This window comes from Eucyclogobius newberryi, unplaced genomic scaffold (assembly GCF_026437365.1).
Source record: "Eucyclogobius newberryi isolate DKJ021-1_F unplaced genomic scaffold, fEucNew1.0.hap1 SCAF_15, whole genome shotgun sequence".
In the NCBI taxonomy this organism is placed as follows: Eukaryota; Metazoa; Chordata; class Actinopteri; order Gobiiformes; family Gobiidae; genus Eucyclogobius; species Eucyclogobius newberryi.
The window spans coordinates 8,728,330-8,754,465 of record NW_027315779.1 but is presented as its reverse complement, the minus strand read 5'-3'; the positions used below and the strand labels follow the sequence as shown (position 1 = coordinate 8,754,465).

Here is a 26,136-nt window from a genome sequence, read left to right as displayed (position 1 = left end):
GTCCGAAGGTGTGAGTCTGCGCAGCGGGCTCTCCTCGCCTCCCTTTGCCCCACACTCTGCTTTTTGGACTTTTCTAGTGTTGATGCACTTTTTATGATTAAACTCACGTATTTTCTTGATTCTGTGCATAGCCTGAGCTCTAGCCCAGCAGTTTCGGCCGTGCGCCGCGGCTCTGTAGACACTCCCGTCTTGGCCAGCTGAATTTCCTTTTTGACTACCAATCCTACGGTGATCGGATCACGCGTTTCTATATATACATATATCATTTCTATACTTTGATCAAATGAAGGCATAGAGTGGACGATTCTGTTCACGCATTTTTCTTATGATAAAATGAGGGCATAAAGCGGAGGATTCGAGATGTTCCCTTGTTATTTTCACATACACAGTACAACTTGCGGTGCCTCCTGTGAGCAGCTGGTACATTAAACGTGACGAGCCCCAGTGCGTGTCTTCGTGCTTCGTGCACATTTTACAGACTGACTACATCCCAATGCCGTCTGCACCTTCACTTTAGCCTATGAGGAACTTTCGGACTAGCGACCCTTCGGACCAGTGAACCTTCGGACCAGTGAATCTAAGGACTAGCGAAATTTCGGACCAGTGAACCTTCGGACTAGCGACCCTTCGGACTAGTGAACCTTTAAAACCTTCGGACCAGTGAACCTTCGGACTAGCGACCCTTCGGACTAGTGAACCTTTAAAACCTTCGGACTAGCGAACCTTCGGTCTCGTGGGGGGTAACCGGCTGCGACACGCAGCAGACCGTGTAGCGTGCAGACAAAGTACCATATATATATTATTTTACACATTTAAACTAATAAGAATACAACATAATTCTTAACAACTGAACTGAACGAACTGTTGTTGCTGCTTCCCCTGAAAAGGCTTTAAAAACAAAAACATTATTTTATCATTTACAATATTTGACATAACAAAGGACTAAAGTTAGCATTAACTTCACTCAGTATATATTGCTTTACAGTTTTTTACGATTGAATAAACACAATTTTGATTGTTTTGTTTTATTTAGCAAAACCCTACATACAATTAGCACAACCACAAACCCAATTAGCAAAACACCTTAGCTCCTTTGCAAAATGAAACACTCTTGTAAAAACTACACTAATTGATCAAAACCATATTTTTTCACCATATGAAACACACACGTTGCATATGACTTAACTATCTTTGCACCAGTTACACACCAGTTACACACCAGTTACACACTGCTATTGAAAACATTAAACACTTTCGGCCAATTCTGCTTCTAAGTGCATAGAGTCGTATGGGTGAAGTACACCGTGAATTTGCAAAACATCGCTCGGATTTGCACAACTGTAAACACAATATCTGCTCACACTTTGTGCAAAACAACACACACAGTGAACACTGAACACACTTGTGTGCATGACTGTAGTCACCACACAGGACACAAGACTAATGCTGTTGACAATGTCATTTATTCTTTTCCATATACTCAAGCCAACATGGCAAAATAAAAATAAATAATTCCCAGTTTTCATGAACATTACATTTTATCCAGTACAAAAAAGAACCCTCCCAAACTCCTCCTCCTCTTGCTTGAAGTCTTCCTCTTCTTCTACCTCTACCCCAACCTCCACCTCCACCTCTACCTCTACGTCCACCTCTACCTCTGGCACGGCCTCTGCCTCCTTCTCCTCCTCCTCCTCCGATTCCCCCTCTCATCTTCACTCTTCCTCTTCCTTCCATTTTGGTTCAGTTTGGTGAACTCACTTACTGCATTTTTATAGTGCTTAAACCTGATTGGTGTGTCTACAATTAAGCACTCATGTGTTTGGTCACCTGATGACAGTGTTCAATGGATTGGCACATGGGTGTGGTCATTTGACAGTCAGTGCTTTAGAATTGCAAGGAAGTGACATTTTGATATACTTCTGTGTCTAAATACATACAAGTGTGTTCAGTGTTGTAAATCACTGTGTGTATTGTTTTGCACAAAGTGTGAACTGACTTATTGTGTTTACAGTGGTGCAGATCTGAGGCCGAGTTTTCCTCCTTGAGTGTAAGGTTTTGATAATTGGACTAAACTTTAGATTTTAGTGTTTATTCAATCGTAAAAAACTGTAAGATATCTATGCCCTTGTTATTGTGTGGCACCATCACGAGGAAGTTGATGTAAATGTGGTGTGGTTTTCCTGTGCTTGAAAAAAAGTGGGTGTGTTGTAGAAGCAGCAGCACAGCCTATTGTGGGCGGAGACATGTTCCTGCTTTACCACTTTGTCTGCGTCTTCAAACAAAAACCTGTTTTTCAAATGGTGCTGTTTTTACCTGTTGGGCTCATGTACTAGAGGATCCATATTCACCAACAATGACTGACTATGAGGAGAAAGTAGCATTTTTGGGACAGTGGGGCTGCTTTCAGTACGTGATATTCTTCCTCCTTTGTGCCAGTATAATGCCCAATGGATTTGGAGCATTCACCTTAGTCTTTTTGACCGATGCACCCCCGCATCACTGCACTGTTCCCGAAGCAAATCTAACAGAAGAGTGGCAAAAAGCTGCCATACCTTTTGTGGTGAGTAAAAATAAGTAAAGGTTTTGTTGTGGTTAAAGTTGGACGAGACAGGTATGCAGTGCATTATTCAATATGTAGCTTCCGGTTGTTTCTCGTCTTACATGACATATGGGTCAGGCTGGTTTGTCTTGGTCATGTGTGATACTGTGTAAGAAAGAAAGGTCTATTTAGATTAGATTTAGAATAAAATGCAAACATAAATACAAATTGAGTTGATATAATTCAGTGGTAAATACAACTACTATGGCCAGTAAAAATCTATAATTTTCACACACCGTTGTAATGGCCGCAGGGTTCAAAGCGTCCAAGTTAAATTCTTATTTATTTTGGAAATAATTTGGTTTGTAATTTATTCTTATTTTTTTTAAGTGTGTTCTTTAGATTCTTTGACATTACATAGCAGGGACAGTACCAGGACGTTTCAGACTGAATCTGGTCTCATTGCAGTCCTGGTTTGCTCCTCTTCTAGTTCAAGTTTAGTCCCAGTTGTTACATAGAATTTATAGAATAGATAAACGTGGGCGTGACGTCAGAATATTAATGAGCACTACAAAAGTCCTGGATGACATTCAAGCCCGCTCAGGCCGTCAGGGAAATAACATGGGAAAATGGTAGAACAACAGCGACTACGACAGATAATCTCAATCAAATTGAAGAAAGATGACGTCCCAAGAGCGAAGCTGAAACAGCATAAAGTAGAGGACACTTCTGAACTAGTTGAAGTGATGTTTATGGTGCAGAGGACGGCGTATTAGCGGAAAGAAGGCTGAACCTGTAAAAAAGTATATCCGGGCTTTCAGCGTCTTCATCTATACTCTTCGCTCTCTCCTCGGTTCACAACAAGTCAGATTTTTGAACATTACGACATGGCATTTGTAAGGGTTTACTGAATAAACTGATGTTAATTCTACAGCGTTTGCGGTACACTTATATCCGGGGCTCCAGCCGCAGGCAGCGGTGTGTGACAACCTGCGTCCCCGGGGTCTGCTTACTTTCACGGGCAGAACGCGTCCCTGAAAGTAAGCCGCGGACATAAGTTTACCATGTTCCGCGCACGCTGTACATCAGTTTTATTCAGTAGACCCAAAACAACACTGACACTCATCGTCACTATTATTTATCGTCATGTTTATTACTCTAACTCACCTGTTCGTTGCAAGTGGTTGCTGGGATACGATTTGGGTGGTCAGATGTTGGTCCATGTCCACCTACAAAGTGTTTTCAACAAATGTAGGTGCTCCTCCTAATTTTCCCGAAGTGGAAATGTTCTTTTGGTCTGCCACACGCCCGTATCCACAAGTGACATTTGTCACTTTTCTTTGTCGCCTTCAGGAAAGTTAACATGCCGATTTAGCCACTATAATCTGTCTCGTAGCAAACAGTCTACTAAAAGTGTTGGCCCAGCAGTTAGAGACGCGGACTTGCATGTGTGAAGTCTTGAGTTCGATTCCTGCTTTTGTTAATTTGTTTTCGGGTTTAAACATTAAGGTTTAGGCATTAGGGTTAAGGTTAGGATTAGGATTAGGATTAGGGTTAGGGTTAGGGTTAAGGTTAAGGTTAAGGTTAAGGTTAAGGTTAAGGTTAAGGTTAAGGTTAAGGTTAAGGTTAAGGTTAAGGTTAAGGTTAAGGTTAAGGTTAAGGTTTAGGTTTAGGTTTAGGTTTAGGGTTAGTTCTGGGCTCCAGAATCGGGATGACGGTCTGTCTATAACTCCTTGTGGAAAGTTATGAACCAAACGCCCTTTATTTCAGGTCTAGCGAGAATCACTTTTACATACTCCATAGCAGCAGTGTTTGTTGCTAACCGTCTTTGTGGAACAAATGAGTCGATTCTGGGTCGTAATAATCACTTTTGACCGTCGCTTTATGAAGTGTTTTCAATGGGAATTGATAGCCTTGCAGTTTCCATTGACTGACTTCCGGGTACGCGCTGTTGGTGCGGTGACGTCACATGGCGCTCCACATCGGCCGTGGAGTGCTATTCTTAACACCTTAAGGACACCTTCTGTTCTTATATTATAGTTGACATGTGGTAAGTCTCACGGAAGCAGTTTGCTCTGTCTTAACTTGGGCGGGGGGGCGTGCGTGCGTGCAACCAACCCTGTGTAACCCTGTGTTTCTCAAAACCACACGTCACTTTTCCCGCTCAGACTCTGCTTGAGTCTGTAAAGCACTTCTCAGCCCTTGGCACTTGCACCAGCAACAAACACAACAGTGCTGAGCAGTGCAGGGTAGGAGCAACTGCTGCAAAGTATTGTGGTACTTGATTTCGCTGACAAAGACCAAATGAATAAGTTGACAAAACGAACACAGGTGGGCTACAATAAAAACTGTTTTTTTTTCAGAGGTTTTTCTCCCTGTTTTTTTCTAAAACACACATTAGTATAATACGTGTGAAAATAGTGAACAGACCTTTCAAAATGTCAACACGTGACATTTTTACTCAATCAATAAGGCAATGGATTGGATGGATTGCCTGTGCCATCGTTCTAGCAGAATCTGTGGGAAACACTTTGATGTGTATCATTTAGTAGTTATTTTCCTAGTGTTAACATGTTTGCCTATTATCCTGAGGTGGTGAATGGAGTGGAGGAGCGGAGCTACTGCAGCAGGTACAGGCTGGATGTGGTCATAGATCTGTGGGCTCAGGGCTCTGCTCCTGGAGACGTGAACCTCACCCAGCTGCAGCAGGAGCCCTGTGTGGACGGCTGGAGCTACAGCACAGACATCTACCAGTCCACGTTAGTCACAGAGGTACCAAATAAATCAACACTTTGTTAGTTATGCCTTGAATAACTCCAAACCCAACCGACCAGGGTTAATATTTAAATGACATATTATGAAAAATCATTCTATGGGTATAGAACATGTAATTGAAATGGGAAATATGTACAATTGCTTTTTATCTAGGTCATCTCCCCCTCATGAGTGAAGTACACTCTGCAAACGACGCAAAACTAGAAGAATTGCATTGCAAAGGAAAGTGCATTCTGGGATTCACCCCTTCTTGACTTGGACATCTGAAAAAGCTGTTCTAAAGCAGTGCACGGCGGCAGAGTGGTTAGCCCTATCGCCTCCCAAAAAGGAGATTATGGCTTCGGACCAACATCACATGATCACTCTGCACTCCCACCGTCCAAAGACATGCATGGTTTATGTAAATTGGCAACTCTAAATAACCCTAGTGAATGAATGTGAGAGTGAATGGCTGGCAGTGGGTCTATGTCTCTGTGTTAACTCTGCGATGAGCTGGCCTTTTTCTAAGGCTCAAAGTCACTAGGACAGGCTCCAGTCACCTGTGACCCCTGACTGGAACAGGCGGTAGAAAATGAATGAAAAAGTTCACTTGCCCTCCAAAAAGTCAAACATGCACAATTCAGGTTCTAACCAGACAAAAGGTCTTATATGAGACCTTTTTTGTGGGTAGGTCTAAACTTAAACTGGTTTCCAGATTATGGGAGCAGTAGAGTTTATGATCATTGAAGACAATTGCCCTTTTGGATCCTGTCCAATCTTTCAAATCTTCTCCTTGAAATACCTACCTAAAATAAGGCATAGTTTCACATGTTTGTACATGTCACCTCAACTGTGCATCTCAGGAATTAACCCTTGTGTGCTTACCCCAACACATTTTACAATATGCCTATTTATTAAACCACCACAAATATTTTCTCCAAACCTGTGAGTGTGATCTGACCTCCTGTACTTTTGGAAGATCTCCATCCCCAGAACAACCGAGTCCATGACTTGTATGCCTCTAGTTCAGGGGTTTCAAACCTTTTTGCCTCAATCAGCTACTAATACAAAACAACCAAGAGCTACTCATATTCTGAAACATTTTTAAAGCTTATTTTGGCAAGAACAAAATGTAATTTCTATTGTCTAAACATTTATCTCAACATATGATATAAACTAATCAATAGAACATGGTTCAACGTTCAAGTTATTCGCTATCGAGGCTAGGTTCCACTGGAAAACGTTGAAGATTAGATATACGTCACTATTTACCAGGTCACTGCTCATTCACTTGGCTGCACGTGCAAATAAAAATAAAAGTTCCAGTTCCCACTCAAAATGTTTTTGGCTTCTTTGCTCATGCACCAGCACACATGGATGGCTGCAGGCCATAACAACACAACCAAGCTTAGCTGAGCTTGTTTGATTGACGGCTAATACCTTGATATGTTTTATACAGGAAGAGGGCGGGCCAACAATGGATTAGAGCAAATGCTTGTAATGCGTTTATAATGTGACCAATGTTATACATTTACCTACAACATGAAACAAGTTTAGCAGTCTCGAGAAAAACTTTTGCAGCCTGATACAATTACTCTGATTTTCTTTCTCCCCTCTCGCTCTTTTTTAGTTTGACTTGGTCTGCCATGACGAGTGGAAGCAGCCTTTCACAGCGTCAGTTTTCTACGCTGGAGTCACCTGTGGATCCTTATTCTCAGGGGAACTCTCAGACAAGTACAGTATGCGAATTAGATTAAGGAGTTTAAAGAGTTTTAGCAATTATAAATCACAATCAGAATCACTTTTATTCATCGGCAAGAGAATTTGTGTTGTTACTGACGTGCAGCCGACCAGCAGAAGAAATAAAATACCATCAATTAAACTCCAAGTGAAAATAAACTTACTTTCGACTTTTAATTGTATTATTTTATACTTATAATTGTATTGAAGCTCAACAGCTCTTGGGGTCTGGGTCCCACTCACTTGATAATAATAATTTCTTAAGAGTCTGAAATCTCAGTAGGTGGTTGAGTGGATACACACATGGCTGTATCTTAAATCCTTAGATAAATACAATAAATTATACTTTATCATTTTGTGGTTTTGTGTTTTAATTTACATTTTATGAACAGAAACAGTTCATAATCTCAGATGGTGGACAGGGGCCTTTGTAACTATGGGAGATTCACTGTTTTTGAGATAAATGTATTATTTACAAATGTTGAACCTGATCAGTATTTCTTAGAGATTGGCTTCACAAACTTGTCATATTAATCTCATGGATCAATTTCAGCTGACAACAATCACGTCATTAGAGTTGAATAGTGGCACCATCGTTTCACCTTCTCCAAAGCAATAACATAGCGACAGCTGTGGGGGGCGGGGCTTAGAGTGGTTCAGCAGCAGAACTTCTCATGTATCTGAAGTATGCAACGCCCAAAAGAAGTTTGTTTTTGTTCTTGACGCTCATTTTCTGCAGTTTTTGCTTCTCGTGAAGTATGAATTGGCCTTTTCGTGCCCTCCTACTCAATTTTAAACGATTGAGATTAAAGAATGTTGTGATGTGACGTGAACACAACCTCAGTCTTAACTCTGCTTCAAACCACATGCTTTTAAGGCAAGGCAAGTTTATTTGTAGAGCACAATTCGTACACAAAGCGATTGTAATTTTAATGATTTAACAATTTTTCTGATGTGAATCATACATTTTGCTCGTGCTTAGTGATCTGCCAGATGGAAAACCAAATCTATTGGACCACACTGGCAGACACTCCAGACACTCTTTCCCATATTTATTTGGCATCGCCAGGGTACAGGTTTCTCCGGGACGGGCACATTGTTTTTAGATTAATTATTTTACTGACTCAAAGCCCTAAGCTTATCAGATCTTGAGGACTAGGACTATACCTTGTCCTTTGCTTGAAAAAAGATTAAAGAAGGCAATTTAATGTTGTCCTTAATTTCTTTCAGATTTGGCAGGAAGCCGATCCTGTTTGCAACTATGGCATTGCAGACGGTCTTCACCTTCTTCCAAGTGTATGCAAACTCTTGGATTCTGTTCACTGTTCTTCTGTTCTTCAATGGATTGGGCCAGATGTCCAATTTTGTAGCTGCTTTGGTACTTGGTAAGGATTATTGATCATTTCAATTATCAAAGTAATATTTGTACTCACAAAAATTATGACCCACACCCATGTGTTAACTACGATGTAAATAAGCTAAATATTGATCGCTGCGATAACAACCGTATGCAAAACTGTATATTTCGTTATTTACAATATGAATATTTTGTTAATAGAATTGAAATATACATACAGAATAATACATCGGGACTTATTTATATGTTTTTATTATTTTCTCATTTTGACTTTATTTGGCGGGATAATACCTTTTGTAAATATAACGTTCCCTCGACACACAAACATTCACTCTCAAATTCATTCACTGAGGGCAATTTAGAGTGGCCAAACACGCTTGTTGGAGGAAGCCGGTGACCACAGAGAGAACCCATGGTAACATGGGAAGGTAATGCCGACTCTAACCAGAGAGATCATGTGATGTTGATCAGGCCCAGGGATCAAACCCATGATCACAGTAGCAGAGCTGCCACTGTCACTGTGCAACCCCATTTTTAATCTTAAATCTTAACTATAATTATCTTAGCCGATTTTAGAACTCAAGCTACTGTTAGTCCCTTTTTTTTCTTTAAATGCACATGTGCACACTCACCACACTCACCCCCCACCCTCCTGTTGTTTCAAAGACGCCGCATCCCATCAAACCTTGTGCATGAGCAACAACAGCCCGCTGCTACACATCCGTTTGTTAATTAGCACAACGGATCGCATCATCTCTCATCCCCGCACTTTCTCTGTCGTCATTTTTGTACTGGAGGAACTGGCGATAAACACACCGGCATATCATCTATGCATGTGCAGCCATGGAAACGTGCTGCTATGCTGGGAACGAGGCTGCAGGTGTTCAGTAGTCCGCAGGGAATAATTGACATGTTGGAAAACTACTCGGCTGTCCACGCCACCAACGAGACATTGAATTGGCGCCCAAAATCATCTATAATTCCTTTAACTGGACAAGTCGTCCAAACTGTTAAATGCACGTCAATAACTTTCATAGCAGTCAATAACAATTTTCCGCACAGTGCGGTAAACTAGATATGACATTCCAACTTGTGTTGTGTTTTTATTTTATATTTTCCCTTCAGGCGCAGAGATCTTGACCGGTCATGCTCGAGTCATGTATTCGTCGCTTGCCACTAATTCTGCCTTTGCGGTGGGATACATGATATTACCTATATTTGCCTACTTCCTTCGAGACTGGAGAAGTTTGCTTCTAGGGCTGTCTCTGCCAGGCTTAGCCTACATCCCAATGTGGTGGTGAGTGGCAATGACCTTATATATTTTTTTTTCAACTCAGAGTTCTTGCCATGGTTAAGCCTCAGCTGCCACATCATCAGTTTTAAAGGGTAGTCCACATGTGTTTACAGCATGTTTGCGGCTGTAATTCCCTGCACTAGGGTCTTGATTCTTTCTCAATGAATAGAGGCCAGTCCAAAATGTTGCGGCTTATTGACAGACACAACATTTTGAGCACATTACCACAATGCCTCAAACACTTTGGCACATTGGCTCTATGTTCCTTTTAGAATTAAATGTCAAGTTTCATTGTTAGTTTTTCAAACAATATTGTTGTTTTGGTCGTGGTTTGGTCACAAATGGACCAACGTAACAACTTTTATTTTGCCTACTGCCATCTTGGTGGCAGTAGAGAGGCATGCTCGCTGTGGGCTGGGCCAACAAAAAGTCTCAAGACAAATGATTATTTCTCTTCGTCCCCAATGACCTCTTTTGTCCAGAAATGTATGGCTGTGGTCAGGAGGGACCAGTGGACTTACAGAAATCACTGCAGACAGTTTTAACCAGCCTAATTTCCAATTGAATTATGCAGGTGTTATATTTTAGGATCAAACACAAAGTCTGTGAGCACCTTCTGCACTGCGAAAAGGAAGAGCAGATGTAAATGTCCGTAAAAGTTTGTCGTGGCAAGTTGCCTCTGCAAGTGTCAGTGACTCACCGATGTAAATGTGGATTAAAGCCCGTAACCTCTGTCTTCTTGAAGTATAAACCCTTTTCATTTTGAATTTCATGCAATGCTTTTCATGACTATCTAACAGCAGCAATAGGCAACAGCATGTGGTGATGTCTTCAAAATGATGGAGACAACAAATAAGTAATGTGACTGAAACCCATGAATTGCATTCTTTGGTGGAACTCTTCATGCTTTGGCAAAAGTTTAGTTATAGTTTTCACTTGACAGCGATATAGCATAATAGCATTTGCTAATCCTGCAGGAATAACACTTTAATGAACATTTTCTTCATCATAAACCACAATACTGATGTGAAACTGCTCAATAATATAAACAGATCTATTCACTTCCTGTTCAAAACTGCAGAACTGAAAAACTAAGATGATGCCACTTTATGTTATGTGTTTTCCTGGTTTAATTTTGGCTTTTTTTTTTTTTTTTTTTTTTAATGAATGATTGTTAGTAATTATAAGAGCAGTGGGCGATGCCTGGAGAGATTTTATGAGCACTCAAACCTCAAATGCAGAACAATACAGGATTAGTCAAACAAACATGAATCAATCAAAATACAACTTTTCATAAATGAACCATGATTGGTCAGTGTATTCCTTTACCCATCTGCATTGGTGTAACGGTCCTTTTTTTACTCAGGTTGATCCCGGAGTCTCCTCGATGGCTGTTCTGTCAGGGGAAGGTGAAGGAGGCTGAGGCCATTATAAGAAAAGCAGCTCGATGGAACAAAATTCAAGCTCCACAAAACATTTTTGACCAGGTCCCTGTAGGTACTGCTGTGATCAAATTGAGGCAAGGGTAATATTGACAAAAATGAATGTATTATTTGTTATTATTTTATTGGATTCTACCGGAAACTATTATATAATAATAATTCTGCAGTCAAATTTAAAGGACGATGTTTAGTTTTTTGACTATTTTTTTCACCTCTGCAGAGACAAGTTTTCCTCTAATGATTATTTGCTATTTGTAACTACCGTGGTTCAACTTCGTCTTTTTAGACGAAGTTTTGACCACACTGTTCTTTCACAACTTTGCACATTGACACTTTTACACCTTTACACCGTGAAAACTAAAACAAAGACAGAAAAATGTATCAGCTATGATAAATTACAAACAGTACAAAATAAACATTCACAAGGGTATTTACCGTGTTCCCCAACATATGACCATTGGTAGTTAAGTGGTTTTCTGGCAGACGTTTGTCTTTTCTCTACTCTCTAGCCAGTCTTTTCTTTTTATCTCTCTCCCGGTCTCTGTATATTTACTTCCGGGGCAACGCCTATGGTCACATGAAAACTTACACAGTTAAATATTAACTTAAATAAACAAATAAATAACAAACAATTACAATGATGCTTGGGTCAATTTGGTCAGAAACTCTTATGAAAATAAAATGTTTGAGTTGCCATAGTAACCATACTGACAAAATAGCGTCAGCTACACTATTCGAATTCAAAATAAGAATTTTGCGATTTGATTCACAAATATATAACGAATGACCCTACTATATCAAACAAACGCGTGTTGTTCTGTGTTTTGCAGCTGCCTGAAAAAGGACAAGAGAAAGAGAAGGAAAAAAAACTACAGTATATTAGATTTGTTTAAAACTAGTAGCATAAGGATCACAACGTTAAACCTCTTCTTAATATGGTAAGTGTCTGAAATTACAAAATTACTCATGCTGTGCAAAAAAAAAAAAAACAAGTATGTTTTGTATTACTCAAATGCAACACATAAAGTCAAACTTAAGTCTTTGAAAAGCACAAAAGAAAATGCCCTCCGAACAGGTCGGACTTGTCAATATGACAAATCAGGCAAATAAACAACTTTGGAAAAAAACATCTTTATTAATATCATCTGAAATATCTTCCAAATGCAAGAACCAGACTGGATACAAACTGAGAAACCCCACAACAGGGAATAGTGTAGAATTACCGTTAGGCAGAACAAAATAGGGGTGTCACAATACTCCAATACGGATATTTCAATATTCTGATGGTTATGCATAATAATGGTGTTGTCTTGTTGCCTGAATTTCAGTTGATTTCCCATGTCTATTCCTGAAGCTCCCCTGGGCCCTGCCATATGAAGTAATCCTTCTACCAGTTAGCAAATAAGTTCTACACAGATTCAAAAGTTGTTTTAAGGCCCAGGGAATCGGCTAACAAGTGACTAACAAGTTAACATTGTTAAGATAACATTGTTAACGTGTTAGTCACGTGAACATTGGACATTTTACACAAATCAATCTACTTTATAGCATATTTAAGTGGTGAGACTTTTCCTTTGTTCTCCACAAAATAAACTTAGCTCCCGCTGGACTGGAAGTGCCATTACAACAGAAGTGCCCATTTGTGGCAAAAAGAGGCAAAAGTGGGTGAGGTGGAATAAGGTGAATACTGGCAGTAGAGGGCAGCACTGAGCCTCTAAGCACACATTATGTCCAATTATAAATGATAACTTTAATGAATTGCATTTAAAAGAAGTGACTTGAGGATGATTCATTTTGGGAACAGCATGTGCCCTATGTAACCAAAGTATCAAAACTTTCACTGATTCAGTATCAATACTGATTAATTCAATAATTTCACTGAGTCTCAGTGAATTAATACCAGAAAGTGACTTTCTGTGACTATTGCTGCGTCCTATTTGATGACTCATCAAAACAGAAATCATTTTTGAAGTTAAAGACAATCACAACAAATTGCCGGGCTTTATCGTGAAATATTGTATCTCGTTATATCATATCGCCAGGTTAGAGGCAATGCACGCCACTATAATCAAAGAATAAAGAGCAGAACAATAGTTTTTTTTCTATCCATCCTGAGAGGCCTGGATGAAAAGAATTGGCAAAACTGTGAGAATAGAGGAATTGTATATTCTTGCTTATTGTTTTGAGCTTTATGGAATCTGGAGTTGGTGAGAGTTAAAGTGATTTTGATGTGCAAATGCAACATGTGCTTGTTTCCAGGTTCATCGTATTCTTGGGCTATTACGGGCTGAGCCTGAACACGTCACAGCTCCACCCAAACCCCTATTTGAGCTGTTTTATTTCAGCGCTTGTGGAGGTCCCTGCTTACATCTCCTGCTGGCTCATCCTCAGGTACTTTTTTATAAATTGGCTTTCATCATAGAATTTATTTCAGTTTAGTTTGTTCAGTTTATTTTACAGGGACCATGTACAGGAGGGAGCTATAATAAAATAACACATTGATGAGATTATTTGTACCAGATTATAGTGGTGGTTTAGGGGGCTTAAGCCTCAGATGTTTTTCCAAAAGCTTTTTGAATCTTAAAAAGGGCAATTTTGGTGAATTGCAGAATATAACTAAATTACAATTAACCCTCTGCGCCTTTCTCTGACCAACTCTGAGCACTGATTGGCTGTCGGTCAGAGTCGCTCCTATCTCTGTTGGCTCTCTTTGTCCGCTGTCTCATTGGTTATTTTTGTTGAATTGGTGTATGATTGGCTGCATGTAGGAAATGTGCGGGAGCGTGCGCAATGTTTACAGCAGATGGGGAAGAGCGTTACTGATGATCTGAGCAACAAAAATAAAACAAAATTGCAAAATGTAAGGCATAAAAAGGGGCAGATGGACTGGGGGAAAAATAGGCATTTAGAACTGTGCTGAAAAACAAAGTAAGTAACGTTTTCTTACCTAGAATAGACAACGACATGAATCAGAATCAAAAAAAGGTTTATTGCCATTGCTAATGAAAATAATTAACAAACATAGGAACTTGCTCTGGTGATTCGGTTTAACATAAAACAATGAACAATTTAAATCTGCTACAGGATAACAATTTAAAATAAAAAAGCTATAAGATCAAAATAAATATAGACTGACTTTTACCTGTGTTCATTGTGAGGGAAGTTTAAATGAAGGTTAAGGGAGTAAATGTCTGGACGCACGCAACTGATTTTTAAGTTAAAATAATTTGAATGTCACACAACGATTAAGGGTAAAGATCTTGTTTAAATGAGCACAAAGATTAGACAACATAAATCATATCTTTAGGAGCAGTGCAAAAGTCATTTATCATTTATAAGGTTAGAGACTTTTACTTCAAGCTAAATAAAACATTGTTTATTTGCTTTTCATGGCGTTACAAAAACTAAAATTAATTGAATTGAATTGAAATATTACTTGTGAGTGTAAGTATAGTCTCAGAAAGATACTCTATGTTACCGAAGTAAATATAACTATGTTGCAGGGCACTAAAACCACATCAAATCAGCCTGAATGGGCAATGACACCCTCTCCTTCTCTTTGGGCCAAACCCAAATGTTTAGAATGTGTGGGTCTGCCTCTGCCGTAATGGAGACTTTTTTCTGATGACCTTATAGACAATTCAAATCTGGTCATCTTATTTTAAAGCATACGCCTGCTTGATGTAATTTGTCTGTGAATGTGCTGCCGTAGACCCAGTGTCTGGTTAAGATGGGGCACTGTAAGGGTAAAAATGAGGGTTTTGGGGTTGTAAAAGTATATTTACCACGTTCACTTTTAGGGATCAGTGGATGGAGGTTAGTCATGTGAATGTCCTCTGGGTAGAAGTTTGCAGCTTGATACCTCCCGAAACATTTTGTCCTCTCTGTTGACATGGTTTAGTCCTGGTTTAGACTGGTAATGTAAGCACATTTCTTTACCAAGTCTACTTATATTTAACTCTATTATATTTCATCCAGATGTCTGTACTTTTTCATGTTATTTGGTGGCACAATTATTACACTATTCAATATTCCTCATGTGTACTTTTACATGTGATACATTTTATCTTCACCTGAGTAAATGTTTGCTCCTGTATCTTTTACTTAATTCAACCACTGCTCATTGATGCTTCTTCTTTTGACTTAAGGAAATGTCGCCGCCGAGCCGCCATCATTACCACCTTTTGTCTGGGAGCGTTGCCTCTCTACTTCATACAACTGGTGCCTAAAGGTGAGTGTGACGCGTTTACTCTAATATAAGAACAAATAGTCATGGCAAAATCATTATAGTCCCATTGGGTTTATGCGGTTCTTAACGTTTTGTACAACGTTCTTAGTCAGGCCTGTATTTTCGTGTCGTACCTTGACATGTTTCGGCAGCTACTTGGAGCAGCTACTTGGAGCAGTCCGACTCCAAGTATTCCAGTGTCTCATACCTGATAGAATATTTCTACAATGCACCTCCCCACAATGTCAAGTATCATAATAAAATATTTGTTCCAAAATGTAATGCCCATGACTGTGACGGATGTGTGTCCCAAGAAAAAGAAAATCTGGTATAAATCGACATTTTGTAAATAATATCACCTGGTTTGGTTTCTGTCTTTCAGATATGCCAACTCTGACCTTAATTGTTGAGATGACGGCCAAATTCTTGTTCACGGCTGGGACCTGCTTCATGTTCACCTACACCTCGGAGCTGTACCCGACGCCCCTGCGAAACTCAGGCACTGGAACCTGCTCCATGATTTCCCGGATCGGCAGCTGCGTTGCCCCGTTTCTTCTCAAACTCAGTCAGTATTTAAGAGTTTCATCTTATGACTAGAACAGATGCCCAACAATGGGTCAGCACGTCTGGTTTCAGGAGTAAAATATTGTGAAAAATTACAGATTTTGTGATTAATGGAGGCTAAACAGCAAAGGATTGACCTTGTGCAGCAAATTCTTACAATATGAGAATTAATCTCCAAACACCAGCAGCATTGTGGTTTTGGGCAGAAGCCAAAGGTGAAAAGTCCAAAATGAACCAAACTAAAATGATGTACACAGTCTTCTATTGATCCTGTTATAGCAGAAATAAAGGAGTTTTAATGTATGTTTTAGAGCAGAGGAAAGCGCTTTGTGCGTATGATATATTTTCAGATAATCTGTATAACTTGCATTGTAGCCCTATTAAATAATTTTACGTTGGAATTGAAGTTAGAATTGATGCTTTGTTTAAAAATAATGCTGAATTATTGGTTTTATTTTTATATAGGGTATATAATGACATAGCTCTATCACTCTGTCCTGTCTGTCCTCAGGTGTGTTCCTAAAGTTCCTGCCTCATATTACGATTGCATCACTGAGTCTGTTTGCTGCATTTGTCACACTCTTTATCCCCGAGAGTTTTGGACATCCGTTACCTGAAACTATGGAGCAGATGGCAACAAGAGAAAAGTGTGTAATGTTATATCTGCAGATAATAATAAACCAACAAAAAAAAGCCAAAAGCTGCACTCTGATTTGACGGTGCGAGTGAAATATCTATTTCCTTGCAGTGTGACCATTAGGTATCCCAGAATGAACAAGCTTTTAGCCTTGTTAGAATGGTGTTCATTCATTATTGTATACATTAATGTTGTATTTTAAGTGATTCATACTTGTATGTGTAACCTTTAAGTCTGTATTCGAGACTGTACCCACCCACAGCACTGCAATTTTCTGCAATTGAGTTTCATCATATTGTTTATCACATAATATGAGAGGAAAAAAAAAAACAAAGGGGAAAAAAAAACACCATGAAGTGGCTTTTTTTGGGAGGAAGGCAGCAAAGTATTCAGTGGGATTTGATTGTCTAAACACAAACTGCTTTATTATCTCCCATTGATTATTACACATAGGCCCTTCTGCCGTTTAAGTGTCGAAACTGAAGGTGAGATACTCAAATCTTTGTTTTTTACGTTACAGGGTACATTGTCCCTGTCAAAGACGGAAGGAACCAACTAGGATTATGGTACCAGCTGAAGACCCTTTGTGACATGATGTCTTTTAACGCTTACTTTGACAAATGTGTAAACTACCAGAGGCTATTTACACTATAGTTGTGTTTGTCAAAATTAAGCGTCTGAGAATGTAGAGGCGAAAGTTACATAATGCTGCTTTAATGTTGTCCTTGGGCGGCTCCTTTTAAAACTACCTCAGACCAAACAGCACTATTTAAGCTATAAACTACACGTTGAAGCATTCACTAAGACAAAAAAGTACAATTATAATCTGTGATATTTGTTATATTTTAGTGGGGTTGAGTAATAGTAGTAGTAATAGTAGTAGTAGTAGTAGTAGTTCTCATTCTAATCTTACATTTGACTTTATGTTCTAAACTTGATCCCTTTGTTATCTATTTAGTGATTCTCCCCCTTTCAGCCGTGACCTCCGTAATAACGATTACTGTCACCCACAACTTCTAAACATAAAGAAAAAGGCTACTCCACAAAATGATAAAGTTATCTCCAATTTAAAAAAAAAAATGTTGGCCACAATTTTTACCTTTTATTTCATGTTAACAAATAATGTCTACATTTTCCATCCTTTCAAGCCATATGTTAACCTTCCCTGATATTATCCTCCAAACCCCCCTTGTATATCCAAGCTCACTGCTCTTGTTTAAACACACAACATGTACCGAGTTTACTAATTGTCCATACGGTAAATATTACTGTGTCGGGTGAATTAACATTTGGTGGTAAAATGTATGTTTTTCTCTCCTCCTGAGTGCTTCCAGCGCCACAGTCTCTATGTGCATGTTACGCAAGACATTCTGCAGCAGTCTATCGTTTTGTAGTCACCAATGTGGTTCGGGGGAAAGAATACAGACAACCGTCGTCTCTTTGGTCTGAGGGAAAAAACAACACTACTGACCATTTATTGCGCATGCTCATTACAACACAACAACACATTCACTGATCACGCAGGTAACACATGGCTTTGCTCCATCTGCAAGTATGCTCAACACTCCCACTCAAAGACATGTGTATAGTTCTCATGTAGTGGTAAATAAAACCAAAAATATATAACCCCAAAATAAAACATTTGGCATACTGGCAAAGTTCTAAACACTTCAAAACAACTTTAAAATAAAACATTTGGTATATTAGCAATGTTCAACATTACTTCCCAAACAAACATCCCTTAAAACTCTCAAACTTAGCTTTTGTCAAAGGCTTGGTAAGGACATCAGCTACCATGTTTGCAGTAGGGCAATATTCTATACATATTTTACCTTCTGCGTGTGCAGACCGTACAAAATGGTACTTTATGTCTATATGTTTGCTTCTCTGTCTGCAAACTGGGTTCTTTGATAAAGCTATCGCCCCCTGGTTGTCCTCAAATATCTTGACCGGTGTATGCTGGTTACTACTATCTATTCCTCCAAGTAGTTGTACAAGATACATACTTTCTTGAGTAGTGGCTGCTAGCGCCATATACTCAGCTTTGCATGTGGATAATGCCACCGTTTGCTGTTTTCTGCTCTTCCATGATATAACTGGACCATTCTCAGTTAAGCTGAAACAGTATCCAGTTGTACTCCTCCTGTCATCCATATCGGCTGCCCAATCAGCATCACTGTATCCCTCCAGCTGTAATGGGCTTTCCTCACATTTCTGGTAGTGTAGTTCTTGATCCATAGTACCCTTTAAGTACCTGAGTATGTGTTTCGCCCAATGCTGTTGCTTTGGTTCTGCTAGGTATTGAGATAGTTTACTAACAGCCCAGCTCAGGTCAGGTCTTGTACATGTCATAATGTATATCAAGCTACCTACTATCTCTCTGTATCCTGTTGAATCAATAACTTCACCCTCACTGTCAAAGTTTAACTTTTGCTCACATGGGGTGGATCTCGGTTTGCATTTGGACATTCCAAATTTCGCTAATATCTTCTCTATGTGTCTCTTTTGGGTCATTTTGATTTCTCCATCACTCTGTCTAAAATCTATACCCAGGAAGTATTTAAGTGGACCCATATCCTTCATCTTAAATCTTCTCTTCAAAATTTCCTTCACATCACTGAGTAAGGTGTTGTTACTCGCTGCTATGATTAAATCATCCACCCATACTAACAAAATCACTTTCTCATTCTCAGATTTTCTGCTGTAGACACAATGATCAGCATAATTTTGTACAAAACCGTTCTCTGTAAGGTGATCATGTAGTAACATATTCCAGTTACGTCCGGACTGTTTTAAACCATACAATGACTTGTTGAGTTTACACACTAAGTGTTCCCCTGTCTTTGATTTGATTTCAAAACCTTCCGGCTGTTCCATATATACCTCACAGTCCATTGGAGCATGGAGGTAAGCAGTCTTCACATCCATTTGGTGTAAAATAAGATCCTCCTGTACAGCCACCTGCATTAATGCTCGTACAGAGGTCATGTTGGCTGTTGGTGAAAAAGTCTCTTTATAGTCAATTCCTTCCACTTGACCATAGCCCTTTGCAACATATCTGGCTTTACAAGTCTCAGATCCATCTGGGCTCTCTTTCACTGCATATACCCAGCGACCTCCCACTGCTTGCTTGCCTCTTGGCAGTGGGGTCAGAGTGAAAGTTTCATTCTCTGTCAAAGAGTTCATCTCCTCTTTCATCGCATCAGCCCACATTTTTGACTTTTTAGAGTCCATTGCCTCTCTTAGTGTTTTAGGAACGTCATAAGCTACTCTGTAGAAATAATCTCCATTCTCACTTTCGTCATTGTTACACTCAACTTTACACTGGTACTAAAGTATTCTGGAGCCTTTCTCTGTCTTGTAGGGTATCTCCTTTCTCCCTCTTCTTTCTGAGTACTGTCTGTCTGGGTCGGACCTGTCTCAGCAGCCTCTTCAATACTGGACTCTTTACTCTCTTCAGGCTGTCTCTGACCCTGGTTGACTCTCTTCTGAGGTGTATTTACATAACTCTCAATGTCTTCCCCCATGTCACAATCTGTCTGGGTCTGGCTATCTGTGCCACCTTTGGTGATACATTTTACCAGCCTATGTTTTAGGACTTTTCCTGTCTCAGAATACACATTATATGCTGGACTATATTTGTCATAGCCTACAAGGATCCCCTTGCTGCATCTGGAGTCTAGCTTTTTCTTATTCTGCTTGTAAACATAGCATTCAGAGCCAAATATCTGTATGTTAGATAGGTTAGGTGTTTTTCCTGTAAAAATACGTTAAGGTGTCTGCTCTAGCCGCTTACTGTAGCACCTGTTGCGGATTTGGGCTGCTGTTTGAACAGCATATGTCCATAATTGCTTTGGGAGGTTACTCTCCAATAGCATGCATCGTGACATCTCAAATAACGTTCTCCACCCTCTTTCGGCAGTCCCATTCTGATGAGGTGAGTAGGGTGCACTCTTCTCGTGCCTTATCCCATTACTCCTAAGTAGACATTGAAACTCTTGTCCGGTAAACTCTGTGCCGTTATCTGACCTTATGCACTTTACCTTTCCATATGGGGCTACATCCGCTATGAATTTTTCTGTAGCTTTTTTCGTGTCACTTTTTGTTTTAATAAAGTATGGAAATATCATCCCACTGCAATCATCAGTAAATGCTATTGCATATCTGTACCCATCTTTATCTGCTGGTTCTATAGGACTGCATAGGTCTGTGTGTACAAGCTCTAACACAGCTGTAGCTTTAGAGTCTGCCTGTCGGTTTCTGCTTTGTGTGAATTTGCCCTGTGTGCATATTTCACATTTTTGGTTGGATTTGTCATGTTTCCCTTTTATAGACATTCCTTCAACCACCTTTTCTAATTTTGCAACATCATCAAAATTGCAATGACCAAGTATCCTATGCCACGTTTGAATGTCATGACACCCATATACTTCATCAACATTTTCATCTTCTACTGTGCTAAGGTAATACAGCCTACCATACACGTCCATTTTGAATTTGGTACCATCCTTGTGGACCAGCCAGTCATTACCGTCCTTAAAGCGGACCTCAGCTCCGTTGGCCGTCGCTGCTTTAACTGAAAAGATGTCCTGTGGAAACGATGGGATGTAGAGTGCCTGTTTGAGAATCGTCTTCACTCTTCGTCCCTCGCTGTCCAACAAGTAGATTTCAGCATCTCCCCTCATTTTTGCCATCCCGCTCACCTTGGATCCGTCGGCAAGCTCGATCATGTGGTCCTCCGGTCTGAAGCTCTTGTCAACTGTTTTGAACTTTGTGGCGTTGTTGATCAGGTGTGTTGTGGCGCCGCAGTCGACCATGAGACCTTTCTTGTTTCCGCTTTGTGTAGGGCAGTCACTCATCTTGAAGAAACAAAAAGATGTAGGCTCTGCCTCCGTCCCTCCATCAACTTTCTTCACATAATCACGGCCTCGTCCTCAATATTGTCCCCTTCCGCGCTGTGTTGTGTCCCATTTTCGTTCCTCTTTTCTCAACTGGTATCCGTCCGGACATGTCCTGGCCATGTGTCCCTTTTTACCGCACGTGTAACATTCAACATCAGCCAGGACCATTTTCTTTCCTCTTCCTCGTAACCTTGTTGCCCAACTAGTCTTCATCACGTTGTCTTCATCAGCATTCACGTCACTCTTCCCATATTTTTCAGTACTCTCATAACTTCGCAGTTTCGTTTTAAACTCGCTGAACGTTACAGTGTCATTTGTCTGGGTGATGTGCACGACGAATGGCTTGTATGAATCAGGTAGCCCTTTAACTACCATCGCTATCTGAAGCCCATCACTAATGTGCTCTTCTGCTCTTCTCAATGACGTGAATATAGTCTCTGCTCGAATAATATAGTCAGTTACCGTTTCATTGCTGGTCTTATGAAGCGAGGAAAGTTCACAATATAAACTCACAACGCAAGGTTTGTCCTTTCCAGCGTAGTGTTCGCGGAGAATATTCAGCGCTTTTCTTCCGTCTCTTTTCGCGTCTCTCATTACCAATGACAAGCTCTTGTTGTCCAGACATTGCACAAGCTCTGCATATGCCTCGCCGTTCTTCGTCTCATCTTCCGCCCAAGCATCTTCGTCCTCCTCATCTATCTCCGGGTCTTCCGAGATAACTCCTCTGAGGCCGCGTAACTCCATATGCGCGAGGAACCTCGTTTCCCACAGCTCGTAACTTTTCTCTTCGCCGTCGAATAAAAGTCTGAACCACTTTTGGCCTACTTGACTGGGCCCATAACCTGTTACGTTAGACATTCTGCAGCAGTCTATCGTTTTGTAGTCACCAATGTGGTTCGGGGGAAAGAATACAGACAACCGTCGTCTCTTTGGTCTGAGGGAAAAACAACACTACTGACCATTTATTGCGCATGCTCATTACAACACAACAACACATTCACTGATCACGCAGGTAACACATGGCTTTGCTCCATCTGCAAGTATGCTCAACAGTGCAAATTGAAGCGTGTCCGCCTGTGGGAGTAGGATCTCTCCTTCACTGTGGTTCTCTCCGAGGTTTCTACTTTCTCCCAGAAGGTTTTGTTTTCCCTTACCCAGAAGGAGGGTCTAAGAACAGGGGATGTTGGGACTCTAGCTAATTTCCCATGAAAATTGTTTAATCTGTTTTTCACTTTTTTTGGGCTTTTCAAAAATGAATTTAATTATCTTCTACATCTTGCATTGAAAGAGAAAATGATGCCGTTTTATTCTGTATATTGTTTTTGGACAATAAAACTATTAAAATAAATGTTAATGCCAATGATTTTTTTCTAGCTACAAATGTTGTACACATTTTATTTCAGTTTTTCAAATGCAGTAATGGAAGAGTTTTCTTTCTAGAAGAGGAAGTGCACAAAAGAAACGTTTAATTATGAATTATCACATGGAGTATTTCAAAGATTTCCCGTTTCTGTACTTGTTACAATGGTGACACCTGATATTTCTAGAGGCCAGTTTAGTTTGAGTGTCTGTAACTGAAAAAACTCTGGCTCAGTGAATATGAGCAGTATCACGGTTATGACAGCATCTGGATATGGCATTTGCGCTCGGAGAAAAAGGGATACTCATACACTTGTTTACATGTGGATATCTAGAGTGGTAACTATGGCAACAATGGCACAGATATGGCAAGGACCTAAATATGTTGGCAGTTTTTTTTTAGGACCTGTTTTGGTTCACTGTCAAAATATGGCTGTATTGTACAGTAGACAACTTACATGATTGATGATGATAAAATAATAATACTAAAAACAGCCCTGGTAGAAAGTCCTTTTGGAAATGAATAGCTCCTACAAAATATGTTACTTGAGTTGGCACATACAGCAGTACTGGTGAAAAATCTGGATACTGCGTCTACATGCCACAGTATTCTGGACAGTAGCTGAATATCCCAGTGAGCAGCACAGGATATGGAGTTTACATCGACACACACAAAACCAGGATACTTGTAAAAAAATGATCATACCCAGGTAATCTGTGTGCATGTAAAAGCACTCAGTTAACAATTCTGTATTTTCTGTTTCCATTTTATAATAATTGTCTTAGCTATTGAACATGTCAGAACCAAACAGGTGTTGCCATTATCAGTCAACATAATTCACAAACTTGGAACTTGCTCTGGCATTAAGGAGCAACATACAACAATGAATAATAACCATAGCAAAATGTATCAAAAATGTATCAAAAAGAGCATTCATAACATTTAGAATTTACAAATAAAATATGTGTCCGTATTAGTGCCCTTAAAGGAATATGTACGATTTTGATTTCAAATGTTACAAACCAGATATGAGATGCACATGTTCAAATCAAATATAATTTTATATTTTAATGATAGCAATTCAAAGTGCCTCACAAAACAGGGGGAAAAAAATCATAAAAATCCAAATGCGAACAACAATTTAAACTGGTTTCCGAATTATAAAAGATCATGAAGCTTGTTCGGTAACGGAGACCTGTGAGAATGGAATCCGCCAATTAGATTAAAGGGCCAGCCCAGGTCATTTACATGAGGTTTGTATGAATACAGCGGAGCAGTGCTGTGAGTCACAGTTGGTCGTCCTAAACAGTACTCATCATGCCTGAACCCAGACTTCGCGCCCAAGAAGGGCTCAAAGAAAGCCGTGACCAAGACCGCTGCGAAAGGCGGCAAGAAGAGGAGAAAGTCCAGGAAGGAGAGCTACGCCATCTACGTGTACAAGGTGCTGAAGCAGGTCTACCCCGACACCGGCATCTCCTCCAAGGCCATGGGCATCATGAACTCCTTCGTCAACGACATCTTCGAGAGGATCGGCGGAGAGGCCTCCCGCCTGGCGCACTACAACAAGCGCTCCACCATCACCTCCAGGGAGATCCAGACCGCCGTGCGCCTCCTGCTGCCCGGAGAGCTGGCCAAACACGCTGTGTCTGAGGGCACCAAGGCCGTGACCAAGTACACCAGCTCCAAGTAAACCCAGTGTCCTTCAACCCTTAAACAACGGCCCTTCTCAGGGCCACCCACAATTAGAAAAAGACACACTTCTGTTAGTTTGACCATGTAGAAAATGACCAGTGGCGAATATGTAGCCCCTCAATCTCTACTAGGGCTGCAGCTATCGATTATTTTAGTTATCGATTAATCTATTTTTTGTACATTCCGTATACAATTTAAAAGCATATTAAATCGTTTTTTAAATAAACGTTATAGTTCATTGTAGAAAAAGCTTCAGTTGTAGTCATCTGGACTCAGTTTGAAAAAATAGACGTTTCGACTCTCATCCAAGAGTCATTGTCAATAAAAGAATTTAGATCGAGAACTCCGATATTAATACTGTTCTGTGGTAAGACCCGCCCATTGGGAGGAGCCTTCCTGAAGTAGAAAGAGTTGTTTGTTTCAACAGAAACTCCCCCCTTGTATCTACCGAGCTAGCCTATTCAGAATTTAAAGAAGGCCTTCTTTAAACAGAAATGGAGGGCTAAGGTTTAATCTTCCTGTTATTTATAATGGGTTACTGAACCCCTGGAAAGGTAGAGGACCAGGACAAGGACATTCGGATGCTAATCAGGTACTCAGGGTGGTTGAGCCAGGGTCTCACAAAGACAAAGAGGATTCTAATAGCCCATTAAGATTCTGAATAGGCTAGCTCGGTAGATACAAGGGGGGAGTTTCTGTTGAAACAAACAACTCTTTCTACTTCAGGAAGGCTCCGCCCAATGGGCGGGTCTTACCACAGAACAGTATTAATATCGGAGTTCTCGATCTAAATTCTTTTATTGACAATGACTCTTGGATGAGAGTCGAAACGTCTATTTTTTCAAACTGAGTCCAGATGACTACAACTGAAGCTTTTTCTACTATGGAACACGCCTGGACGAATGAGGGATTACACCGTTATAGTTCATTGTAATAAACAAATTGAGTTTCTCCCTAAAAAAAAAAAAAACATTTTATTCTCAATTTCACATAAGTTTGTCCCCCAAACGGCAACTTTTCTCTTCAGTCCAAAGTGTTCTGTTTATATATAAAGAATATATATAAAGGGCTAATTAAAGGTTGAATGGACGACTTTTTGGCATAAGTCTGAGTCTTATTTCCTCGTGGCGTTGACTGCCGATTAGTCCTGCCACGTATCAATCATAAAACGCACCTACCGCTCACCTGCAGCCGCGTGCGGCTTGTCCCACATTTCCGCGTGTCTAAGTGCATTGATCTATCATAAGATAGTTCCCTCAGTGTACGGGGCAAAATGAAGACGGAGAAAGACTGTTCGAGCTGACTCAGAAGAAGACTGAAATCTACGGGAGACAAGAGATGCGATGTGATCCATTGCGCTAATAAACAAACGCACATGTGTGTTGTATCAGTCCGCACGGGGGGAGTGCGCATGCGCACTTCCGCCTGCGTTCTCAAATTGCGAAAAAATGTCCATTGCGCCTTTAACTTGTCACCAGACTGTTTGTAACAGTTACAGTATGAATTATTTTGCGTTTCTGTCACATAACTTAAAATAAGACATTAGTTTGTAAAACATTGTGTGTGGGACAGTGATGCTGGTGTTTGGAGCGGTGGCCCTACATTTTGCATTTTGTCACTTTACGGCG

General features: G+C 40.2%; 2 protein-coding genes across 2 annotated transcripts; both read left to right on the top strand.

The window, feature by feature from the left end:
- The first annotated feature begins 2,312 nt into the window (after positions 1-2,312).
- Positions 2,313-17,159, top strand: LOC140360310 (solute carrier family 22 member 4-like). Its single transcript, XM_072445523.1, has 12 exons — positions 2,313-2,560; positions 5,132-5,311; positions 6,924-7,027; positions 8,264-8,418; positions 9,516-9,687; positions 11,051-11,189; positions 11,976-12,064; positions 13,386-13,517; positions 15,275-15,357; positions 15,737-15,919; positions 16,430-16,565; positions 17,076-17,159. The coding sequence occupies exons 1-12, from the start codon at positions 2,354-2,356 to the stop codon at positions 17,143-17,145; spliced, it is 1,650 nt and encodes a 549-aa protein (XP_072301624.1). The 5' UTR covers positions 2,313-2,353; the 3' UTR covers positions 17,146-17,159.
- Positions 17,160-24,075: 6,916 nt separating this feature from the next.
- LOC140360442 (histone H2B-like) lies at positions 24,076-24,506 on the top strand. The gene is made up of 2 exons (XM_072445649.1): positions 24,076-24,097; positions 24,148-24,506. The coding sequence occupies exons 1-2, from the start codon at positions 24,076-24,078 to the stop codon at positions 24,504-24,506; spliced, it is 381 nt and encodes a 126-aa protein (XP_072301750.1).
- Positions 24,507-26,136: the final 1,630 nt, after the last annotated feature.